Here is a 26,773-nt window from a genome sequence, read left to right as displayed (position 1 = left end):
TTTTGTCAAATCCAGTTTCGGTGAGTCTTAGAAGTATTTGAAGCAGGTGTCAACACAGAGTATGAAGGGAGCTGTACACATTCTTTAAATTGGACAGGAGTTAATAGGCTCACAGCACCATTAGTTGTTTCAGTTTTCAAGGTTTTTTTATGCAACTGAGAAGCCACATTTTCAGAATTAACGTTTTTTCACAAACCCAGGCCATCTAGAAGAAAAATAAGCCTTACATTAAACCTAACACATATTAATTCCACCGTAACCCCATCCCAAGCTCATCATCATCTTCTTAGCGTTTTTCCCAGCATTTGCATACTTACATATACATGCTTACATAGAATAGAGATAGCTTTTTATTCATTTAAGGACGTTAATAAATAAATGTTAATATTATTACGAAACGTTAGTCCTACAAATAATGTTGCAGAGAGGAATGGTTATTATAATCATTATTAGCGTAAACGTAAATGAAAACATTTAATTCTTCAGTCGGAAGGGTTTTGCTGCAGTGAAATAAAATTAAAAACACTGGCATGCAAATTATAAGCTACAGAAAAAATTATAATACGTACCTGCAGATATCTGAATCGGTTGTCGAGAAAATCTGAAATGAAGTATATCGGAAATGCTCAAAATGTTCTTAATACACTTACAGATCGCACAAAATTAATTGGAAGTTACTTGAAAATAAGTTTTAACAAAAAAACTTAACTCCTGTTCAATCTAAAGAATGTATAGAGCTCCCTTCATACTCTGTGTTGACTCCTGCTTCAAATGCTTCTAAGTTACTCACCGAAACTGGATTTGACAAAAGTGTAGAGCCTCTTCCGTACTCTCCGTTGACTCCGGCTCCAAATAATTCTAAGAAAATAGTTAACGAAAGCGATATAATATAAGTTTAGAGATTGTTTATGTTTACGAATAAAGTAAATTTGCCATTATTGTGCATTATTTTTGTATACCCTTTTAGATTACCTATAAATCAATAAGGGACCAACCTTCACTTAACCAATTTTGCTAAAAGGAACCATTGCCTTTTTAAGAGAAAACTATACTTAAAACTCCATTTACAAGGCTTGTTTAAGTAAAACAATATAAACAATGCCATACTGCAGCACTTGACAATCTAACTTAAAAAAATAAGCCGTTAATATTTATTTTTTTGTATACAACTTATGAACAAAAAGTGCTTTATCTCAAAACTATAGTTCTGTAGGTTGGTTCCCTTCCAAATAAATACGTCCATTTATTTTTGACATGAAGCACAGTGTTGCTAGTTGTAAATATTTGCAACAGTTCTTTAGTTACGCTTTACGCCGATTTGTTCAGACACTTATGTTTTTTTTATCATTTCATACTCTATTCATAACAAATCATAATAAAAAAATATATATTATACGAGTGTGATAAATAATAAGTATACAAAGTTTATAAACAAAAAAGATTCAAGGCACATAGTTCCCTTAACTATCAAAATATAATTCATTTAATAAAGAACCATGTAATGTGGATCTTTATGAACACATAAACTGAGCTAATTTTAATTATGCAAACAAGAACCAATGAACTTAGTTAATTACTTAATATTAAAAAATAAAAATTAATAAGGAACCATGCGACTTGGATCTTTTCGTCGGTGCAGATTTTATTTTTTAAAAAGGAACCAACCCGCTTGGTCTCTTATGAAATAAATAAAACAATATTATATAGATGAACCATGTGCTTTGGATCTTTTTGAAATAAATACAAAGAATATTGAGTAAGGTACTAAACAGCTTGGATCTTTTTAAATATAATGTAACAGTGAAAATGTGGGTTGGTAACTTTGTTAACGAAATGATTTTATACGTAAAAATGATTCTATGGCTTTGATCTTTGTGTAGGGGGTGTAAGATGCATTTTTAACATCTTCTGCATACATAACTCAATTTTGACAGATGTGTGGGTTGGTCCCCTTCTGCATAAATACGTCCAATTATACATAGGACATTATGCCGAGAAAGGAGGAAAATTATTGATTAGTATTGAGTTGTGGACTGGTTCCTTGAACTATGGGGAGAACAGTTGTCAGTGGCTACCTGAGAATAGAAAGGCTTTTTCTTTCTAGTGAAGAGATCTTTGTAAGTTCATAATATCTGGACAATGGAGATAGCGGGTTACCTGTCGGACAATGTGACTAACTACCCATATGAGGATGCAAGGATTTTACCATTAGGGTACATTTGATTCACAACCAAATGCTTTTACTGGAATGAAAATTCTGGCTGGTGACAATTTGACTCATGTGTCTGGGTAACTATTAAGTTCATAATTCGTGCTGGATCAGTGAGGTTCTTTTGAGTATTGGTCACTTTTATTCACCACAACTATGAAAATGGGAAATTGAAAATTTCAATAACTGAATTATTTTATTGGTTATTTTCATTTAACACAAAATGTTATTTTGAATCAAACGAAAATAAAAGGGGCAGATGTAACGGACCACACAGTCCTCGGTTCAAATCATAAGATATATCTATAATAATTATGCTTAGAAACAAATGCATACAGAGATAAAAACTTAAAAATTGCAAATAAATAAAACGAAAACAACTTACATACGAAATGGAATTTCAACAAATTAAAAATAGAAATTCTCGGAATTAAAACCGGCACAATAGGCGTTTTAGGCACAATAGGCGAAATCGGCACAATAGGCGTTTTAGGCACAATAGGCAAGTCCGGCACAATAGGCGTTTTAGGCACAACTGGCGAAATCAGACATTGTTAGCCATAAAACAACACAGCGCATGCGTTAAAATCGGGACAATAAAACTCAGAGCGCAGCGTCAGAGGGGGCATTCGGCGAGGGAACGTTGAGGTGTTCACATCTGAGGGTTAGGTAGGCATTCGACTAGGAATCGTTGAAGGAACACATCAGGAGTTTAAGTAGGAAGCGGATTTGAGATACAAGATTGAGAGGTTGGAGACTGGCGAGAAGGTATCTTGGTAAAGTAGACTTGAAGACTACAAGTAAGTGTCCAAATTGTTTATTTTGAATGTGTTTATATTTGTAATTTTAGATTAGTGCTATTTTCTGAAGGTGATAATTTTAAATAGTGATACTTATTCATTTCATATGAACAAGATATTCATGAATGTTATATTTATGTGGTAATTATTTAAAGTCGTTCAAATTTCAATTTATTTATTACATACAATTAACACTAACAGTTAATTTGGAATATTATTAATTAAAATTCGGATCTGAGTATCTCTAATATGACTACTATATGTAACAAAATAGATACATAAAATATTACACATATTTACTTTATGTACATACACATTCTATTAGCTAGAATCTCTTTGGGTAATTAGAAGGATTTTCATACTATTGTCTCATCCTTAAGTAAGATAATTTTGCTATATCAATGAAGTAGGATTAATAACTTTATTTATTGTTCATAACATGTAAACTTTATTAGAGTTAAAGGATAACTTGTGGGAATTAATACTAATACTAAATACTAGGGAGGCATAGGACATCTATGGATGTTAGGATCCTGTCGCTATCAAGGAGAATCATTGATATAAAAATAAGATTGTTCACAAAAGTTGAATCATTGACTCTGGCCTCGAGATTGGCAGACTTTGGAATCATCATTCCATTTTCATAATATGGTTAACGATAACGTTGTCTGGGAGACCAAACAATTCTAGCATTGACTAGTGAAACACGATGTCAAGCAATGGACCACTATACTCGGAACGTGGGAAATTGCACGCATATAGAATTTATATTTTGTGATCTTGGACAACCTTCGATGGCTATGGCCGAACCAAAATATATATATGGGATGGCGTGTGAGTCTGGGGTTTTGTCGTTCGAAAGGCTAGATCAATGAAGTATTTGTCTTAGTATCAAAAGAAGGTCAATGAATAGGCCCAATAAAGGGTATCAAAATAGATATTCTGTTTCCTTGATAGACCAGGGGTAGGCAGAGCAGTTTCTATCCTGACGTTAGAGGACTTGGTTGCAGAAACATCCCAAAACATATAAAATTATACCGGGATTAAAAGATCCTTGATTAAATATTTGATATCTACTATTATGGTAGTACATTTTTAAGTAGAGCAAAGACACTTTACATCAGTTTACTTTTGTTCTAAGGATCCCATTTGTTCAATGTTTGATAAAGCATAAATTGAACCAGCAACCTAGTTTGTACATATGCTCGAGCGAGGTCCTTATAATAGGCTATATTATATTATACACCTATTATTCCTACGTATAAGGGACTCGTGGGTCGGAAACAATTAACCCCATTTTAAATAATGTCTTGTATTTATTTTTAATATATTTCCTGTATTTATATTCCTTACACAATTTTACCATTCTCACACACTTTTATCTCAACGCACTAAATTCTTTCACAAATGACGTTCTCTCAGCTTATTATACCTCAAGTGAATATATTACTGCCTTAGTTTTATCAACTTAAATTTACCCCTAATAGCAAGTTCCTAAAGGTAAAAAGAATCTGGATTGCTACGCACAACTACGGGGTCCTACCACTTACTAGACGATCACAGTATTTGTTTTAATGGCCAATTTTTAATAGTGTATTGTTTTAATTAGGGCTAACAATTTGGACTTAAGTTAGGTAATTTAGGGTGTATTTAATTAAGGGGTAGCGGGGTGTTATACTATTAAAATATTAACTAAAATATGCGAAGCTGCAAATTTTTTCACCTCACCCATCGCCTTTGATGAATTTCTCTTGAACTTCCAAAGGCTCAGCCCCTTAGTAAAGTATCTTAGTAAAGTTAAGAACTTTAATTAGTGCAAAAAGGTACATCAAAGATATTTTAATAACGAATTTGAAAATGAGCTCGAATTTTAGCTAGCAAATTGATCAAACGCTGAAATCAACACCTGTAAATAAGGGAGGTTTTGTTCCGGAAATCCACATCATAGTTCAGCAATTCCCGTCAACTTTGTACAATGCCACGTCAGCAAATTTTAATTGATCCTATTTTGTTACCAACATTTAGTAATTTAATTCGACTTTCGTAAGATATATACAGGATAATTGTTATAATTAAGAAAATATAGATACTAGAGAACCTTAATGACGAAATAAAACTTAATAAAATCTCAATTAATCAACAAAATCTTGGTAACAAAATAGGAATTAATAAAAACAAATTTAACTTTTCCCTTAATTTTTGTACAAAGTTGACGGGAATTGCTGAGTTAATTCTTATTTAAAATACGATAATTAAAGAAGCAAAAAAATCTGCTGCCTGCTAAGCCGTGGTTCCGGGTTCGAATCCCGGTAAGGGCATTTATTTGTGTGATGAGCACGGATATTTATTCCTGAGTCATGGATGTTTTCTATGTATATACGTATGTATTTATCTATATAAGTCAATAGATCGACGCGCAGCACCCATAGTACAAGCTTTGCTTAGTTTGGGGCTATGTTGATCTGTGTAAGGTCTCCCCCATTATTTATTTATTTTATTTATTTTATTTTGTTGCCTGTGTGGTGACGGGTTAAGAATTTCACCACCCCCTTTCTTCCCGTGGGTGTCGTAGAAGGCGACTATGGGATATGGGTTAAATTGTGGCGTAGGCGAGAGGCTGGCAACCTGTCACTGCAATGCCACAGTTTCGTTTTCTTTTAACCCCTTATTTGCCAAGAGTGGCCCTGAAGCTTTAGTAGTTTCATGTGCTCTGCCTACCCCTTTATGGGATACAGGCGTGATTGTATGTATGTATGTATGTTTATTTATTTAAGTAGGTATATTTTAAAATGCAAACTAATTTTACTGCAGAAAATATTTCATTGCTTTATTCTTAAAGTATTACAAATGCTTTTTAATTTTTTTATAAATAATATCAAGGTATTGTGGTTCCTATTTATTGTTTCAGGTCTCATTTACAGCGTGCGAGAACTCGCATGTGAGTTTAATTACAATGCTAAGTAACCTGAACATTGCGCAATGTAACTAAAATCGCATGCGAGTAAAGTTCGCGCGTCGTCTAAATTTAATATTCTGACAGTTGTGACTTGGACCCATGTCTATAAATAAAGTTGAAGCGTCGAGTAAGTTCAGTAAAAAGTATAAATAGTAACATGAAATTCAGAAATCTTTTTAAATACAGATCTCAACCGGTCTTCGTGCTATTTTCAAAATGAGAAAAAAGTGTAATTTAATTTCAATCTGATCAACATTCCAATATTTCAGCCTTCCTTGGATAAGCAATTTAGTTGTTGTCTTTGAAAATAAATTAATTTCAACCCGCTTTCAGACATCGCTTTTTTCTTGCCAAACAATCATTTGCATTTAAAAAGAAAATTAGTTTAACTTGAGAAGCTTTTTAACGAAACGTTTTTAGTAATTAAAAATAGCTTGAGCTCTTGTTGGTGAGAGTAATAATTTAAAAAAGGGGAAGGAAAATCCTGAGAAATATAATCTTGTACTTGAGAAAGGTTGTTTACCTCTGAATTTATTCCTTTTTGTGATTTGAGTGGCTCTATTAGTAAATAAGAATCCGATTTTCTCAATTTCGTTTTTATAGATGGCTTGATGTTTGTGGATAGATTTAGCGTAAGGGTCGGTTACATCAAACCGTCTGTTACCGAATTTAGCGTACTCATTTTGTTTGCACAGACTGCAGACAGTGCAGTGCGACATTGATGTGTTTGTTAATAACGTAATTAAATCTGTTTTGAGCCGTCAGTCTTCAGTTACTTCTGTTTCCTCGTTTCCTACTGACTAAGGACTTTATTTTGCGACCACATAAGAACATTATTTTGCATCGATCTCTCTATTCTGCACTGTTTTTGACCTTCAAAATAAATGAGGACTTGTAGCCTTTTTTGTAATGTCAACCTAATGGATTTATGGATGTCGACTACTTCTAGATAGTAAGAGAATAAGAAGACCTGCCTAAATATTTAATTACTACCTTTAACGATTTCAACTACTTCTTCCTAGGTCCCTCTTAAGTGAGGGTCGCGACCAAATAATTTGTTATTTTATGTATCAATGAGTTGTATGTATCAAAGCTTTTTGCTTGGTTTCTCACCTTCCTAATAGCCTGTGTCCATCAAATCACTGGCCTTTCTCACAATGTCAGGGTGGAAAGCCACTCTTTTCTGCTAATTAGATACGTAGGTTGAATGATAAGTACCAAATAACTTACTTTGCACAACATGCACAGTGACAGAAGCAGCTTTGGCGTTGGCTGGCACACACGTGTAGTTTCCCGCATGCCGCGGCTCCGCTTTGCCGATCACCAGCTCACTGGTCTGACGCCCGTTGTGAACGCTCACGCCATCTGTAACAACAAAAACGTATTATTGGTCTATCCCTTTCACTCTATAGCCTAGTTTAGATTCAATTACTACCACTTGTAACAGCAATCTGTTGCAGCGTGAGGCAGCACCCACCAGGGTTTATGGACTACTTAGTCCATATACCCTAGTGAGTGTTGTCTCTGCGTTCTATGACGGTTTGTTCCATGTTTGGAATGACATCCTTTTTTAAGTACGAGAAAAAAATATGAACGAGTTCATCCATGATTCAACCACTCAGTAAGTTTAATAGATTTTTTTTACAATCGTCGACGATAAATACTTTGATATTTATGAAAAAAACTCATAGATATACTTTAAGACACCTATTGCACTAGTTTTCTGACAGTCAATTTAGACTAACACTTTCAATCATAATATTGTCTTCGGTTACCGCAAACTCATGAAACAAAACTATGGAAACGGATTAAATCGCTTACTACTTTACTTCGCTTCCTTTTACTTTCAATCGTTGTTTCAACCTTTACTAACTGTAACTGAAATTTGAAAAATATCCCCTAATCAATAAACAAGAAGGCTACTGGGACCTAGCTAATATTTTAATAACGGTTTCAAGCAAAGCAATCCATCCTCAGAAAAACAAGGAATTGTAACCGTTTCGTAAGGATCGATGAGTTTTGAGCAGCAAGGCCGCCATTAGGCATTAGGCGCAGGGGGGGGTTCGCAATTTAGAAACTCGCTGTGCAGGAAAGCTCTGCAAAATATTAATTTTGCAGAGCTTTCCTGCACAGCGAGTTTCTAAATTGCGAACAATTTTTCATAGATAACAAACACTTCGGGAACACAAATTTATCAAAGTGCTTTTGTTTACGGATGTACGAAGATAAAATATTTAAACATTGCAAACGTTCCTTAAGTATCTTCTGGCCTTACACTAAGGCCAGGTGCCGTAGCCGAATGGCATTTCCTCGAAGCGAAACAAAAACAAAACACCGCGAAAGGTAGTCTGCTCTGTCGCGCCAATATGCACGAGCGATAGAGATAGATATCTACGAGCGTTTCGTTTCGTGAGAGTTTCGTGAGCGTTTGTGCCATTCGGCTACGTACCCTGAGTCGACGATTGGAGCGGAGCGTAGGTACAGCAAGGCGGGCAAACGTGCGTTCACCCTATGCAGCGTCGACTCAGGACACAAGTGTCCTGAGTCGACGCTGCATAGGGTGAACGTCCATGTAAGTTTACATGACCTTCAATTGTTTAACATACATGCCGCACGCCCCGCCCCACTGCACGCCCAATAAAACCGTGCATTCAGGCCATATACCGTAACGAGTTGTTAGATCTAAATCAAAAGTCATGGTTCACATTATACAGAGTGGGGCCTGTAACAAAGGCGAAAAATTGAACTCTAGGCTATTCTTCTTATACTGATCAACATTTGTTCGGCGACTTTTAAAAATAACTTGTATTTTAATTTTTATCACCCTTGAAAGTTTTTTCTAAGAGGTAATGTATTGCGAATTCTGTTAAGTTTAAAGTGTGACAGACAACGTCAATGACAACAATAATGGCGTACATTGAAGCTAATATTTATTTTGTATGAAAAATTAAAAATTTAAAGACATCATAATTTTTAAAAGTCACTGAACAAATGTTGATCAGTATAAGGAGAATATCCTACAGTTCAATTCTTCGCCTTTGTTACAGGCCCCACTCTGTAGAAGACAGTTTGTTTTTTATACTTAATTTCATACTGATAGAAAATGTTACACAGACACCGGGTGCGTGAGGGCAAAACCGCATGACCCAGTGTAAAGTTGCAGTCCTTTGATACTATTTCAACCGGCCAATTATACTTTAACATTTAACACTAATTGTGACAACCCAGTAAAGGGTCCTTACGCATCATTTGCAATAGGGACGAATTTCTGCTTGCATTAGTGAATTTAATTATATAAATTGTGTGGAAATTATCTCAAATTAAGCCTTTTATGTTAATGATAAACATTGAATGAATATCGCCAATAGATCATTGAATTAGGTGGCAATTTTACCATTTTGGTCAGATAATCTAATTAGTAAATCACTATTTTACGTATTTCAAGTATAGCAATATAAATAATCAAAATTTAATTAAGAGTTTAGTAATATTAAAATGTAGGTGTAGGTAATTAATATTTTAACTGCAATATAATTAAGTTAATAAGTTACACTAATAATATATTTTTGAAATAAAATCATGTTCATTTGAGTAATTTCATTATAATAACATAATTTTCACAAAAAATACTCTAACTCATACCTTACCTATTATGGCACGTCTCTTACTGCAATATCGGGTAAATGACAACTGACAACGACAAAGTGATAAAAAAATTAAACTAAATGCCTAAATATTATAAGACTTCGGTCTGACAACAATAAGCGTTAATAACCAAAAAACAAGAGGATTAATTAAGAATAAGCGAGTGTTCCCGTAATTAACCAAACACTTTTAAAGTACCCGCGTTTGCTGAGTCATAATACAAGTAACCTTGGTGTGGAATCTTCGCAACCCAAAGGCCCATTTACACGGTGCAAGAACTCGCATGCGAGTTACGCCGTGGCTTGCGTGGACGACGGTCGCGCGACGATCGCGCGACGGCGATGCGACGCGACGAAATCAAACTTCGATCTCTATGGAAGTAGGAGACGCGACGGTGACGGTCGTGCGACCGTCGCCCACGCAAGACACGGCGTTACTTTACATTGTGGTATTACACTGGTGCACCGAATTGTATGTAACTTAAAACACTGGTGCACTGCATTACATGTAACTTTAAACTAAAATCACATACGATGTCGCACGAACTTTTAGATGAAGAAGATGAATAATCGTTATACATTAAAACCTAAAAATTGCGTCCCTTGTTATTACGCTTGTGATTTCCGAAACCAATAAAGCAAAACTGAGAATTTTTTTCTCTAATTTATAAAAGGTCGTTTAAGGCAAGGCGAGTTTTACCATTAAAAGTAAAAAACAATTATTAATCGAAAAATCAATGTGTAAAAAATACTTCAATGAAAAGCTATAGTATTATAACCACATAGCCCGTGCACTGTGCAGGCGTGCTATCATTTACAAAATGATTAACATAGTTTTGATTCTACCATTAAACAAAGTATTTTTTTCTACAGACAAAGTAAATATGAAAAGCTTCACAGATAGCGCTTTTTATTAAGTGTTGCACCTTAGTAGTTACGGAGCTTTTGCCGACATTTAAAACAAGCTTTTAGTACAAAACTTTTTATCACGTTTTTAGGGTTCCGTAGTCAACTAGGAACCCTTATAGTTTCGCCATGTCTGTCTGTCCGTCCGTCCGTCCGTCCGTCCGTCCGTCCGTCCGTCCGTCCGTCCGTCCGCGGATAATCTCAGTAACCGTTAGCACTAGAAAGCTGAAATTTGGTACCAATATGTATATCAATCACGCCGACAAAGTGCAAAAATAAAAAATGGAAAAAAATGTTTTATTAGGGTACCCCCCCTACATGTAAAGTGGGGGCTGATATTTTTTTTCATTCCAACCCCAACGTGTGATATATTTTTGAATAGGTATTTAAAAATGAATAAGGGTTTACTAAGATCGTTTTTTGATAATATTAATATTTTCGGAAATAATCGCTCCTAAAGGAAAAAAAACCGGCCAAGTGCGAGTCGGGCTCGCGCACAAAGGGTTCCGTAGCAGCAAATATAATAAACTTATTATGTCAATTTATACACCTGCCAAAATTACAGTTAAATCAACCTATCTCAAAAACTATAAGAGATACTTTGATCAAACCAAAAATCGTTGAAAGAGTTAATTAGCATGCATCACCTCTATTTTTTTTAGAATTTTATACCCCGTAGTTATAAAAATAGAGGGGGGGGACATACTTTTTACGACTTTGAGAGCTGATATCTCAAAAACCGTTCACTTTAAGAAAAATGTTTTTTAGAAAACTTTATATCATTTTAAAAGACCTTTCCATTGATACCCCACACGGGTATGTACATCGAAAAAAAATTTTCATCCCTCAGTTACATGTATGGGGGCCCCACCCCCAATTCTTTTTTTACTATTTAGTGTCATAATTTTGTAGCGGTTCATACAACACATATTCCCATCAAATTTCATCACTGTAGTACTTATAGTTTCCGAGTAAATCGGCTGTGACAGACGGACAGACGGACAGACGGACAGACGGACAGACGGACATGACGAAACTATAAGGGTTCCGTTTTTGCCATTTTGGCTACGGAACCCTAAAAAAGTGCGTCCCCCCCCCTCTAACTTTTGAACCATATGGTTAAAAAATATGAAAAAAATCACAAAAGTAGAACTTTATAAAGACTTTCTAGGAAAATTGTTTTGAACTTGATAGGTTCAGTAGTTTTTGAGAAAAATACGGAAAACTACGGAACCCTACACTGAGCGTGGCCCGACACGCTCTTGGCCGGTTTTTCAAAGAAGGTTTTATGTGCAACGACTTGAAAAAGTACATTAGATAGCCCTTTGAATGAAATTCAGCAAAATTTCAACTTTTTACATTAAAGGACAAATAGAGAAAAAACACACTGCCGACTCTGACCAACTGAGCTACGGAGGCCTACGAGATTTGTGTGAATTTTTCCATGCCTTCAACAAATGTTGAATGAGTATCTATCACTCGTAGAATGTTTCTGCTGATTAAAAATCGTTTTGATATATTTTATTAAATAATAGTACATACTCGTATTTTAAACAAACAAGATGATAACCTAATCGTTTACTTTATTTCTACATAATTATTACGAATAATTTAGATTACTAAGTATGGTTTATCGCGGATAATTTGCAACCATATTAGTAATTTAATGACATACGCGGGATTTAATATACATGTAAAACAAATGGCCTTAATTCCCATGACACTTCTTTGAGAATTTTAAATTACTACATTATGCGTGTTAAGGTGTTACAAATTATGGATATCAAAGTAAAAAAGCTTTTAAAAATCTCAACCACAAAATCATTAAAATAACTGAAATAGCTCTTCACAATAATAACGCGAAATTCTAAATATAAATTGTAACTTTGTTTGTTTTAACAGAATGGATGGTAAATATTTAAACGGTTCATTCATTCATTCAATAGTATTGTACTCCAAATTAGGTAGAAATTATAGGAGTAACGAGTAACCCACATTTTACGCAAAAGTGGGCGTTTTGGTTGTTATAATAGTAATTTAATTTATTCTGATAAACTTTCGGTCTACCTTTCTCATACGTGACAGCCGTCGCATGATTGAATTTTCACGAGAAAATTACATATATACGCAAACGTAACGGGCGACCTTGTTTTGTAATAAAATAAAATGTTTTTTTTTTTTTTGCAACTGTAGTGACATTCTAATAAGTAGGTGAATAATAGGATTTTTTTTGTTTAAAAGTAATGGCCCTACAACGTACAAGACTATCAAAACAGAAATAAATTCTTATTTCCATTTTTTCCAGACACGATAGCCAAAATTAAAATTTTGATTCATCATACAGTAATGTTAACATTTTATTAGTCAACTGAGTCGTCTTAAAACTTATGACTGTCACTAAATATTAAAATATACTCTAACCGTCGCAAAAAGCCAGTAGAATTCTGGCCAGTTTTAAATAAAAACAGTATTGATTTATAAGGTGCGTTCAAGTTTGGACTTTATAAAATAGCGAAAACAGCGAAACTAGGTTACACAGTCGCAGATTATACAATGAAAACCAGGCTAGAATTTTTGCATAACTTATTGCACAATCTTGTAAATTGGGTGGTGAATTTAAAACTAGGGTAAATGTTGTATTTAAATGTTAACGTTCATTTAATATTCCATGTATCAATCAGTTGTCAAATTTGCTTGTTAGGAGAATTATATTTTATAAAAGAAAATTCGGAAAATATTAAATAAAAAATGGTGGACCACATATTATAATATGATTGATGGTGAATTAGCTATCTAAATAATATATCTTGTTTTGCGAATATTGGTAAACAGAATAATAAAATAAGTGTTCGGGTTCTACCGGCAATGTTTTATTCCACATATAATATTTTGTGACAAAGACAACATAATATTATTGAATCCTTCTGGATAATGATAAAAAAACTGGAATTAATCCTATTGTTTTTTTTTCGTACTTAATATGAAGCTGCCACTTACAATGGTATTGTCAATAACTGTATATTTTTGTGATCACTCTAAATATGTAACTTTTGCTTGTGGTACGGTACTTACGGTTATCACAAATAATTCTCACAATACATATACATATAGATATAGATAGATATGTGTAATGCAAGGAACACGGTTTCTATCTCTCCTATTCTAAATATGATTTACAATTTACCCCTCAAACCCTTCTTTACCACAATATTCGATACTTTATGGCAATTATCTGTATCTCAGTTCCGGCATTAATTAATACCGGGGAACAATAATAGGACGGAGATTGAATTGATGTATACTAAATTGAATAATGAACTATGCTTAGCGATATTAGACGTCTTAAACCGGTATATCATAGAGTAGTAAGCTGATAGTGCTCAAAGATCCGTGCTATTGACTTTAGTTTGTGATGTAGCTGACCTCGGTATACAAATTCTATCAGATATAATATGTCAAAAGTGACGTATTTATTCTGAGGATGAACCAATAGTGTTCCAATGCTAGGCAAAGACCTCCCCCCTCTTCTTCCATTCTTCTCGGTTTTGAACGACAACAGTTTCTCCAAAAGCAGTCTATGTTAACCCGCTATCGCCGACGAGGTCTGCCGGATCCTCGGTTTGACTCGTGGAGCTCCGAATCAGTAATTATTTCGGTCCACAAGTCATTCGGCATGCGACAAGCGTGGCCAGCTCAGTCTCACTTTAACCTGCCTACTTTTATTATTAACACTATAAATATCTAAATACCATAAAATGGGACATCTTCTTCCTCGTGAGGGTCGCGTTCAGTGACGTCCACATTAGGTTTTCTGAAATCCTACTAAAAGGCGACGTAATTCGGATTGGGTCTGTATCAAAAGTTACACTTTTACTCAATAGCGTCGTTTATGGCACTTACATTTTCCAATCCGTATATCGTATTTAGACATAATTTTCAAAGCCGACATAATCGAATACTCACTCAGGTCGTAGTTGATCATCCTATTCTCGAAGTACCAGAACACGTACGACGGGGGTTCCGTAGACCGCCGCACAACGCAAACGAGCCGCAACATCGAACCCTCGTGGATGATCTTCTCGGATTCCCCCATTATTTCCGCGTACGCAGCTGTAGGGTTAACACTTCGTTAGTAAGTACTTTTTTAATAGTATATTACGATATAAGTGCAGAAAAGTGGATGTTCGAAACCGCGAGAAACACAACCGAGGGTATAATTTAAATTTACACGAGTTACTAATTTCCTCTACACACGTACAGTCAACCAATTGGAACCCTAGGCCACTGTACAACCATGTCAAAATGACAAGCAGTAAGAGATTTCTTACAATCTGATTTATAACATCACTATGACATAGTTTTACAGTGACCGAGGATTCCAATTGGTTGACCAGTGTACATACTTATGTGGTATTTTGCAGGTATACCTACAATATTAATCAATTCAATCAAGAGATAACTAACTTTCCCAAAATTTTATATATTTAGTAAATAATCCACTTGTGTTCGTCTTTGAAATAATTCTCATATTGAAAAATTAATAGACGAACTTTGCTTTCTCTAAAATTTGCTTTAAAATACCCTCAAAACAAGCAATTTGAGCTACAGCGTCTAGTCAGCTTTATGGGGCTTAGCACACACGAGCACGTGACAGCTGTTGCATGATTTTTCAAAATATGAAGCGGCGAATTTGCTAACAATCGTATCCTCGTCCGAAGCGAGAGTCGTGCTATTTTGACTTTTGCACGAAGTTGCACGTGTTATAGGTACTATGCAATTTAAAATATTCAGCACAAAAATTGCAGCATCAGACATCAGGCATATAGAATTACAGAGCAATGTCATGCCAAAGTGTCTATATGGAAAATGGCGTCGCTTCAGTTGTTGCAACCAAAGGGTTGGCTAGCCGCTGTCGCTCGATTAACTACTTATAGTGTGGGGTAGGCCCAAAACTTTTGGCTGTTGATTATTAAATGAAAAACTTACCAACAAGAACTAGTTTAAAGAAGATACTCGTAGGCGGATGCGTCGGGACTTGGCACTCGTAGTATCCACCGTCTGCTGACGTTGAGAACCGAATGTGGAGGGCCCAGTCCTAGGACAAAAAAATAATAAATACAGATTTTGGAGTTTTTGTGAATATAATTTGGTCGTGGTTTTATACAGGATACATTTCGGAGAGTGTGCTGAGAAACTGTACAACCCTTTTCCTTTGTCCCTATTTCACCATAGGACCACCCAGACAATCGGCAATGCAGCATCGCTAGACGGTTAATATTCCGAAAATACGCTCTAAGCGATTCGCTTCAACATTTATTTTGCGAACCGCCAAAGAGTGGAATGCCCTGCCTGAGTCTGTGTTTCCGCATGAGTACAATCCAGGTCTCTTTAAAGCAAGATTAAATAGGTATCTCATTGGTAAGCGTGCTTCACCTTAGACTGCATCATCACTTACCATCAGGTGTCATCGTGACTAACGTCTACCTATTCAACCTTAAAAAAAAAAGATAAACCTTATATGGTCTATAAAAAAGTCCGGATTTTAATCAAGCTGTTGGTATAGTAGTAGGGCTAATAACAATTAGCTGGTGCCTTCTGAATCCAAATGGCATTTTTAGTAATTTGAATAGACCTCTGAAGTCAAACCATAATTGAAATTTGTCAACTCGTAATAGGGTGACATGCCACGATGCCTACGATATAAATGCACAATGTTGTCTCAGTTCACCCAGAGCGTGTCATTCAAATTGAAATTTATGCATCCGTCAGATTTCACCATTGATTATAGTGACACGTTTCATTATAATGATTGCAATTATTTGCATATTACTTGCATTATGTACGTTTTGTGTTTCATACCTCCCATAGGGGACAGATCCATTTATTATGTTCAGTCCATTCCCAAGCGAGCCCGAAAATTTCGTATTCATGCGATCGCTTCTACTATTAAAATATGAAATGATCTTTGCACACGTGCTCTTCCAATAAAGGAAGTAGTATAAAACGTGCAAAGGTTTCAATACCTTATTAACATGTAAATATAGTCACATGTGGTTTGAGCGGAATATCCTCAATAATGTTGGTAGTTTTTGCCATGGATTTTTGCAAGCGTATTATATGAAATGGAACTCTTGTTACGTACGCGGTTATGGGAGTGTATAAAAATGAAGATGCTGAGAGTACTTTAGAGGGGAGTAATAAAATTGTGGCCTATGGGTTTTATTTTTATTTTACTGGCTGAGGTAGTAAAATTTAACTTTATTTGTTTCTCGGAGATGTCAAAAGATGATAATGACGTAGAGGAAGTTCTTTAGTTTGTCTTTTGTACAAATGCTAAGTTTCGGCTCTTTTTCCGGGATACCAGTCTAAGGACTTAAAGGTAAGATAAGACAGCGAAATATCCGTTTCCAAATTAATACCATTATTTCCTATTGCTTCAAAATATTGACAAGATGGCGGCCAGCTTCCTCTGACGAGATGAGAATTGAAACTTACCCAAAGTTGTTGGTGTAATTACCTGAAATATTGCCTTGACTTTAGGAACTTTATTGTATTTGTCTTGGTGGAAACCGCTGACTTGAATTACTCAATCATTTTAAACGTGAAATTAATAAAACCTTTCTATTGTGACGACCGGTCTGGCTCAGTCGGTAGTGACCCTGCCTGATAAGCGCGGTCCTAGGTTCGAATCCCGGTAAGGGCATTTATTTGTGTGATGAGCACATATATTTGTTCCTGATTCATGGATGTTTTCTATGTATATAAGTATGTATTTATCTATTTAAGTATGTATATCGTCGCTTTGCACCTACAGTACAAGCTTTGCTTGGTTTGGAGCTAAGTTGATGTGTGTAAGGTGTGCCCAATATTTATTCATTTATTATTCGAGAAATAGGATCCTTAGCAGTTGTTATCTCAAGGACTTATTTTGGATATAAGCTAACTATTAAGTTATAAGCTAAATCTAGTTTTTTAGTTTTATCGAAGATAGTTAGAGAAGAAAATGGTTTTGAAGACACATTTAAAAAGAACATTTAACAAACATCTCACTAGATTAAAAATGCCGAAACATCAGTATAGGATTGAGCATGTTTTCTCAAAGATGTCTAAATCTTTTTTTAAAAAGATCCAAATTTAGGACCCAATTATGGAAACGTTGCCTGTAACTGTTTGTAATACATCCATACTAATATTATAAATGGGAAAGTGTGTGTGTCTGTTTGTTTGTCCGTCTTTCACGGCAAAACGGAGGGACGCATTGACGTGATTTTTTAAGTGGAGATAGTTGAAGGGATGGAGAGTGACATAGGCTACTTTTTATCTCTTTTTAACCCCCACTTCTCTAAAATGGGGGTGGAAGTTTATATGGAGCATTCCGCAATTTTCGAATTTAACGCGAGCGAAGCCGCGGGCAAAAGCTAGTTTTAAGTAAACAATAAACGAAATCACTATTCAACCAGATACAACAAATATTGGGTTGAACTACTCGGTAACCAGTTTACCGTAACGAGTAACCTATTGGGGTCAAAAGCTTTGCGTTCATCAACGTTCTGTTTACAACTTTGTTTATGTTCGGGGTTTCTAGTTCTGAATAGGCACTGCTGCTAACAATAGGCTAGTTTCCTACTAGTCAAATCAGCTTCTTTTTATGAACTGTCAAAACGATTTGCTAATATGGAATTACTATGAAATACTGAGGAGTGACGTCACGGTCAATTCATTTACTTTATATCTTTCTCTTTAACTTATTAAATAGAAATTATGTTTAAACATAACTACTGTCCATATTTTTCTTGCACTTATGTGCTTTATTTCTTGCACTGCTTAAAATATTTTAATTTAAGTACAGGAAACTAGCCTATTCTGCCTAATATAGGTACATGTAAACGCATTCGATAGAGACTTCGGCTATATTGAACAAGAGAAGAGGATAGATTGCGCGCTGTCTACGCAACTTTGACATCCACCCGCCTTTTCAGTTTTTCCGTTTCCATGATGCATGCAACTGTGTCGAAATATCGGGCACTCGACAATAATCAAAAAGGTAATCACGGTCTGTATCCCGGTTCCCAGTCAATACATCGTCTAATGAAAATAACCGTGAATCATTCAAAATTCTCATTATAACAAAATACCAACCATGTAAGAAATGTAAACCGGTTGTATTCAAAATAATTCGTAGATATCTTCTAAACAGAATATTTTAAAACTATTATAGCCTTAAAAATATTATAGCATATATATATTATAGCATGTAAAAATACGCAAGTAAGTATAACGGGTTAGCACTGATTGACTTGCACGTTATCAGTTCGCGGATTAGCAAAGGAATGTTCTAGTTTACGATTAACATGGATTTCCGTAAAGTAACGCCTGATTCCATCGATTATCCGAATTACTAATTTAAAATTCTGTATTTTTGATTTTGAATGTTGAGTAACAAATAAAGCATAGTTAACATAGTATTGGCACGCGTTTAGCGACGAATAAAAAAAATATATTTAAAAATTAAAAAAAAACTGATAATAACATCTTAATTTTAATACGTTGATAACTCTATATTAGAAATTTGGTTGATCTAACTTTTTGCGTTTGTAAGTTATTGATGATGGACGTTGACCGGCGAAAATGCACTGTGAACAAATACGTGAAAAATCCCCTTGGTCTGGGTCAATGATTGCTAAATTGTTGAATTTCTAGAAAACTACTAGGCAATAATTATTGCCCACATCATTATTTCATTAAAGGACAATTAAATAATAGTGGCAAAATAATTCAAAATATCCACTCCTTGCGGTCCACACGGAATCAACAGACAAAAAAGATGGATGAAAATCTTGTTCAGACGATGATGAATACTATTTTCAGAAAAGTCCGTAATTTTGTGCATAAACATACTGAATGATTGAAATATATGTGACACGCTATAAATTAATAAACGATCTTTTATATTCTGCAATAAAAAATATTGTTTACTTTTTTCTTTTCATTTAAAAATTAAATTCCTCCCATCGCGTACCAATTCTAAATTAACTATGCTTTAATGAAAAGGTTAGGTGTAGGTAAGCTAATGAAGAAAATCAACAGACTGAAATACCACTATTCATTAAGTTTTGAAAGCGTAATTAAAATCACGAGGATTTCGCTTTTCAATTGAAATTATCTTGGTCATACCTACAATACTTACTTGTTAGTGAGGTAGAAAATTACATTAAAATTTTGAAAAAGCTCCCGACATAGTGGACCGATTTTCATGAAACATGGCTAAGAACACTCCCGACTAATTCATCTTTCAAACCAAAAAAAACTAAATCTAAATCGTTTCATCCGTTCGGGAGCTACCATGCCACAGACATACACACACAGACAGACAGACAGACACATCAAGCTTATAACACCCAGTCGTTTTTGCGTCGCGGGTTAAAAAATGGAATAGGTCGTTACCCAATAATAGAACCACGAACAGGGTACCTTGACCAATCCCTTTCCGGGCAATACATCGTATAGTGGTCCCTCTTCTTCCTCGGTTCCTCATGGCTGAGGGTCGCGACCACATGAGGTTGTTATTTTTCGCACCAAAGCTCTCCACTCCGCACGGTCTTCTGCAGTCCTCATAATAGGCGCCTGTGTTAATCCCTGGCAGGCCTTCTTAACGCTGTCCGCCCAGCGGGTCGGTGGATGGCCACTTCCCCGTGGCCATTCCCCGTATAGTGGTTAGCGCCTATGAATAATTAACCACCATCAGGTTTTCTATCGCTCTGTTGGTGGGTTGAGGAATGGTAGTCACCAAAACTCGTGATAAATTCAATCATCGTTTACCTTTGCATACTTTGTTACATGATAGCTTAGAAGCTATTGATTTAAACTAACACGATCTTCACTCATATTATTAAATTAAAACGGGACTTAATCGCGTAAAACTTACGTTTTATATTTAACCCGACGTTTCGGACATGACATTACGTCCGTGGTCACAGGTAGACTGACTTCCCGTCTCATACCATCGGATGTCGTGAGTGTTGTATGTAGGCAGAGTGGCAACCCTAGCGTAAAAGTGACTGATGACAATCAAGTGCGGGTAGTTCGAAAAACTCGTACAGCTAGAAGATGTTGATACAACTCCCAGCCAGTCTACCCGTGACCACGGACGTAATGTCATGTCCGAAACGTCGGGTTAAATATAAAACGTAAGTTTTACGCGATTAAGTCCCGTTTTAATTTAATAATATGAGCTTAGAAGCTATTCAGTTCAGTCAGTAGTGACCCTGCCTGCTAAGCCGCGGTCCTGAGTTCGAATCCTGGTAAGGGCATTTATTTGTGTGATGAGCACAGATATTTGTTCCTGAGTCATGGATGGTTTCTATGTATATATAGGTATGTAATATTTATCTATTTAAGTATGTATATCGTCGCTTAGCACCCATAGTACAAGCTTTGCTTAGTTTGGGGCTAAGTTGATCTGTGTAAGGGTGTCCCCAATATTTATTTATTTATTATTCGAGAAATAGGATCTTTGGTACTTGTTATCTCAAGGATTTATTTTGGATATAAGCTAACTATTAAGTTAATTATTACTATTAAGTTATTTGCGGCTAAATAGATCTGTGTAAGGTGTCTCCAATATTTATTTATTTATTATGAACAATCTTAATTGCCGAGCCGTTCTCATGAACACGTAAATCATTAACTTACAATAGAAATTATATTAAAAACATACGATATAAAACTAAATATTACTTGTAAGTAAGCCATCGTATCAATGCCGGCGTATCATGCTGCCAATTTTATCACTTATCCACGTGGATAAGACATCTGTCACTCTCACACTGACATACTTGCTAAAGCGTGACGGATGCTTTATCCACGTGGATAAGTGATAAAATTGGCAGCATGATACGCCGGATTCACAGTCATGTCCTATCAGCATACACAAGCCATACATTTGAGCACCGAACGATACCCTTAAACAACAAATGTCATTACCAGCGTACTCAGCGTATCTTAGGACCATTTATTTTCCGAATCCCTCACTTATCTTTGTTTCCCGCATTACATGACTGTTATTTCTCTCGTTTAGGGAGAGAAACCAGTCTTTTGTGACACGTAGATAAGTGTAATTGATACTGATGTGGGGATCAAGAGTGGGCTGGTTTTGATTTCTAAGGCTCGCCTGTGGTTAGAATGTTAATTTAGGGACATTGGTCACTTCACATAGACTCCGTATGAAATATTTATGAAAAACGCCGTTATTAGGGTTTCGTACCAAAAACAGGAAAAACTTGAGAATCAATCTTAAAAGCTGTCAACGCACCTACAACTCCACAGTTGCAGGTTTTCATGAGCAGTAATAGTGGCTTACCAGTAGACGATCTGTCTACTCTTTTGTCTCCTACATATATCATAAAAATCTGGACAGACTATGACAGACAGTCAGAGCAGGACAGACGTCTGTTGTTGCTCAACTGTTTCATCAAAAACATCAAGTTTACTTCTGCCGCTTAGCTGTAATTAGAATTATGTTCATCAGAGCATGATCAGAAAACAAAATCATCTTTTTTAGTCACCCCATATTCATATTCATATTCATATATGAACTTCCCCTTTCATTCAACGAAAAAATTACACCTCTGGCAGAACTTGAACCTGCGACCTGATTGCCAGTCGCTATGACCAACAGCCACGGAGGCCTGCTGGATGTGTGTAAATTTATCCATGCCTTGCCTTCCTAAACGCCGAATAACAAAACTATACTGTATGTATTTGAAGTAATCTGTGAGCAGGGCTTACCTTCACATGTCGGCCGTGGGCAGAAAAGAATCTGTTGTCGGCGCTGTATGTTACCAGCCCCACTGATAACAAGGAATAGTCTTTTTTTCTTATCCACGTTACCTGAAAAAAGGGGTTTCGGTAAATTCTCAACGTTGTAACAGAAAAATTCAAAACGAATTTAGAGTTCTTTAGAATTTTTGATAATAATGAAATTTACAAGAGGCAAACCCGAACAAAATATTTAAAATAAATTTACAACAATAGTCCGGACAACTCTTAGCATATACAATGACATAAGTATAGATAGAGAATAGTATAGCTAGCTAGGGATCAAATCAAATTGTTTTATTATTATTTACATTAAAAACTAAAATAGATATCATATTATTATACCAAAGAAAAAGCGAACAAGTCCATATCGAACCAGGGTATTTAGCTTACGCGGCTAACGTGCACACCACTACACCACGGGTGGTCGGGTTTGGTGTATAGCATCTTTCTCAGTTTATAAAAATAATGTAAGTTAAAAGAAGGGACTCACCGTATTTTCTGTTATATCGCTAACTTCACAATGCAAAACAGCCGTAGTTCCTATCTGCGCTATAACAGTTGTACAATTGTCAGTCAAAAATATACCCGTCTTCCCCACCTTCCCACTTAACTTATTAGCAGCCGACGCCGCTGAATCTCTGTACATTTTCTTAACTTTACTTAAAGATTTAGCTAATGATGACTCATCTAGCTCTGTATATTTCTCATGGTGCTTATGACTTTCTATTATCTCACTTATTTCATCTTCAATTGCATTTTTATCTATATGTACATCGTAGTCTCTGTATAGCCTTTGAGGCTTGGGTAGTTTAGAGTGGGGGGTGGTAAGGGTTTCTGTTGTGGTGAACGGGTTAGTAAGGTCATCGTCGTTGTCGACTGCTGTTGTGTAGATGACTGTTGTTTGTGTTGTGGTTGTTGTTCTTCTTCTGTGACCTGTGGAGAAAGGATGGATGGTCAAAGTTGTTACACAAAATAGTCACTTTTGAACAGTCACCGGCAATAATATCGTACAGAAATATGGCTCAGGATGAACAATTGTGTCAGAATTATTGCAGCCTTCTTTTTGTGCGACTTTACTGCCGGTGACTGAACACGGTGTTTTATAAGGGTTTAAGGTATTTTAAACAATTATTTTAATATTTATGTCGTATAAAAATCTGGGTCATAAAAATCAGTAATCCTCATAACAATTAAAATATATAAAAGTCTGCGGACAATGAACTACTTTATAGCATAAAGTTTTTTATTTGAATTAATAAAATGAAATAAAACTATATGTACCCTAAGTATGTAGTTGTAGGTTGATAAACAAGTGATGATTTTTGTACCTTGTCGCTTTAAATAGTTTGACAATTTCGTATGACATTTCGGACAGGACCTTAAAGTGACAAGGTATCATCACTTATTTATGCCGGTGACCGTGCTATGTACAATTTAAATTTAACATCAACAAATACACCTACACCAAATGCCTGAAAGCACAAAGCTTTATTAAATTCCGGAATTAAATTCAACAATGCTTTCGTATCTTTTTTGATCCATAATTCCCACAAATAGCTTTGATGAAAAACTCCATTGTACGAATTATGCCTATTCAGCAGTTTAATGTGGTCATGGCCACATTTGATCATCATCCTCCTTGCGTTATCCCAGCATTTGCCACGGCTCATGGGAGCCTGGGGTCCGCTTTGACAACTAATCCCAAGATTTGGCGTAGACTCGTTTCACAAAAGCGACTGTCATCTGACCTTCTAACCCGAAGGTTAACTAGGCCTTATTGGGATTAGTCCAGTTTCCTCACGATGTTTTCCTTCACCGAAAAGCGACTGGCAAATATCAAATGACATTTCGCACATAAGTCCCGAAAAACTCATTGGTACGAGCCGGGGATCGAACCCGCAACCTCCGTATTTAATTGAAAGTCGCACGCTCTTACCGCTTAGCTAGGCCGCCAGCACTTTTTTTTTTTTTTTTTTTTTCACTTTATGGCCACATTTGATATTTAATCATAATCTTCAGGGAAGATTTTTTATTTGGCCGCTGCGCTAAACGAAGTTACCACTTCCCGGATCCGTCGAACAGAAAATAGTATACAAACATTGACCAGTAAATTAAATAAGATTTTTTGCAAAAAAATCATTTTTGGCACTCAAGCTATTATCGCCGACTGTACCATTCTTTCAACAGTCCTCTACTGCTCTTCAACACGCTTCTAAACACCCTTTACTCGATGGGGATACAACGTTTCATAACAAAGTTACTATGACCACCTTTTTGCTCCATCATACCAGCTCCATGATACCATAATATTACATTGTCACGTTATTTGCATATGTGTGAAATATTTCAACTCAATCGGAAACAGAGAAGTGGGTCAAATTTAGCTTCTACGTTTTGACGCACACTAGCACACTAACAAGGCAAGTTGAATAAAAGCTTTTAAAAAAACCTCAGATCACGTTTGTTGACCTCGACTGGGCTGTTACATGTGATCTGAGACGTCATTTCTTTACTAGTCATCTACTACTACTAATCGACTATTCTAGTCTCACCTTTTCTCTCTCTCTCTCTCTCCTCTCTTTCTCTACAGCATCAGATCTGAAGGTCTTTCGTAAAGAGGCAAATCACACTACAAATGTTCTTAAACTGCTCTTTTATCCCACAAAACATCCCTCCAAGCAAAAAAGAAATATCCTGGTATTTAATCTTTTCCTACAATTAAAATGTACCGCCACAATTTCCGCAGCTGTAAAAGTCATAAAGACAAAAGTACTGCATTGCGTATTACGAGACACGGAAGTAATCAAACGTTTAGCTGTACGAATAGCAATTTTAATGCTCGTTTGATGTTTAATGATCTTTTTGATGACTGGATATGATGTGATTGCTGGTGTGATTTCAGGAATAATTCTGCTAGAGTAATGCTGCTCGTTATTTGAGTCGGAAGTAGCAATGCATCGAAGAGAAGTTTCCAAAATTGAGAATGTTCTCATGGATTTATTTATTTAAAGTCACTAACAGGTCAAACACGATAACATATTACTTATTAATTTACCTGACTACCTGACCGAAACGTTGGAAAAAAGGTAAAAAAGTGACATTTGAATGCGATTAACCCGTGTTTCAAATACCGCGATAACTTAGTTTTATAAAACTTTATTTGTTTGGAAACAGTTTCATTAAATTATTTAGTGAACGTTTACCATAATTAACAGCATATAGGTAAATAAAATCAAACGCTCATTGTTTATCTTCTGAATCAGAAATATTTGAAAAACGACTACGCTGTTTCACTAATATGGATTTTGAAATTTTATTTTACATACATACCTAATGTTTGAAATGGAAAAAAGTTTAACAATTTACATTAAATTTAGAGGGCGTATTCAAATAATGAATTCTTGTTATTAATTTTTAATGCACACGATTAAAATATTGAAAATTTAAATTTTCGTTTGAAAATGTTTAAGTTAAAAGGGACAGTAATATGTATTGCATATTTTATGAATAGCAAGAACTTATAATTACTATGATTAATATGAAATTAAATTAAATAAGCTTCTTAATTTAAACATATAATTACCGGGGGCATTTTGCAGAGTTCATTCATGTTATTAATTTTGATAGACATGATAATTATATAAGTACAGGTTGATTTTGTAAGCACTCAAACTTTTCGTGGTTAGTGACTTTTATTGTCTTAATCAAACTTTTGCTATGGGACTAAAGCTGAAACCGCGAATCAAAATTTGCCTGTTTCATACATTTTTACTGATGTGATAACGGGCAAGCGAATGATAATGATGACTTACCTTTTTTGTGATGTCTCGTATAATTCCCAAAGACACTACCAAGCCTCTGCTGATTCCTACTAATACATAGCTCCAAAGACTTCAATTCATCAGCGTTCTGCGCTAACAAGGAAGACCGTTTCGACTCCATAGCACCCGTGTTCACCAGCAACTCAGCTTCGAGTAACAGAACAATAGTGGCGTAGAGTAGTTTCAGTTCTTTGCAGCAAAACATTGTTTTGGCACGATTGTTTTTAAATGTCAAAGTTTTTTCCCACTTAGGTTAATGGTCATTTTTACTGTTATCTGTTGGTGTGATCGTGTGCAAACATTCTGGAAAGAAAGAAAATAAGTTTTAATCAAACTATTATCAACACTTTTAAATATAACATATTTACAGTTTGTGAAAAAACATCACAGCATTATATACCTTAAACTAGCCGTGAGACATATTCAAATGTCTCAGGAACATGTTTTCAACAGAGATAATATTAACGTAAGTGCTGTATTCATCCGCATATTTAAAAATTACAGCATTAAATAGTTTATTACGTATAATTTTCATTCCAATCCTAGATCTTACTTAAATGACCACTGTAGGTAATAGCGTTACACATGCTTAGTCTCGGACGCAATTGATTATATTA

The 26,773-nt window shown here is 35.4% G+C and overlaps 1 protein-coding gene across 1 annotated transcript in view; it reads right to left on the bottom strand.

Moving 5' to 3' along the window:
• Positions 1–26,773, bottom strand: part of LOC125236235 — a 122,845-nt gene that overhangs the window by 20,217 nt on the left and 75,855 nt on the right. The window contains exons 2-7 of the mRNA XM_048142925.1: positions 26,148–26,459; positions 22,826–23,268; positions 22,303–22,404; positions 15,502–15,610; positions 14,479–14,625; positions 7,196–7,330 (exon numbers count right to left, since the gene is read on the bottom strand). Of these exons, the coding sequence (XP_047998882.1) occupies positions 7,196–7,330; positions 14,479–14,625; positions 15,502–15,610; positions 22,303–22,404; positions 22,826–23,268; positions 26,148–26,361 (1,150 nt within the window). The 5' untranslated portion in view covers positions 26,362–26,459. The remainder of the gene's footprint in view (positions 1–7,195; positions 7,331–14,478; positions 14,626–15,501; positions 15,611–22,302; positions 22,405–22,825; positions 23,269–26,147; positions 26,460–26,773) is intronic.

The sequence above is a fragment of the Leguminivora glycinivorella genome, chromosome 2 (genome assembly GCF_023078275.1).
Source record: "Leguminivora glycinivorella isolate SPB_JAAS2020 chromosome 2, LegGlyc_1.1, whole genome shotgun sequence".
Taxonomy (NCBI): Eukaryota; Metazoa; Arthropoda; class Insecta; order Lepidoptera; family Tortricidae; genus Leguminivora; species Leguminivora glycinivorella.
This window is presented reverse-complemented; position numbering and strand designations above follow the sequence as displayed.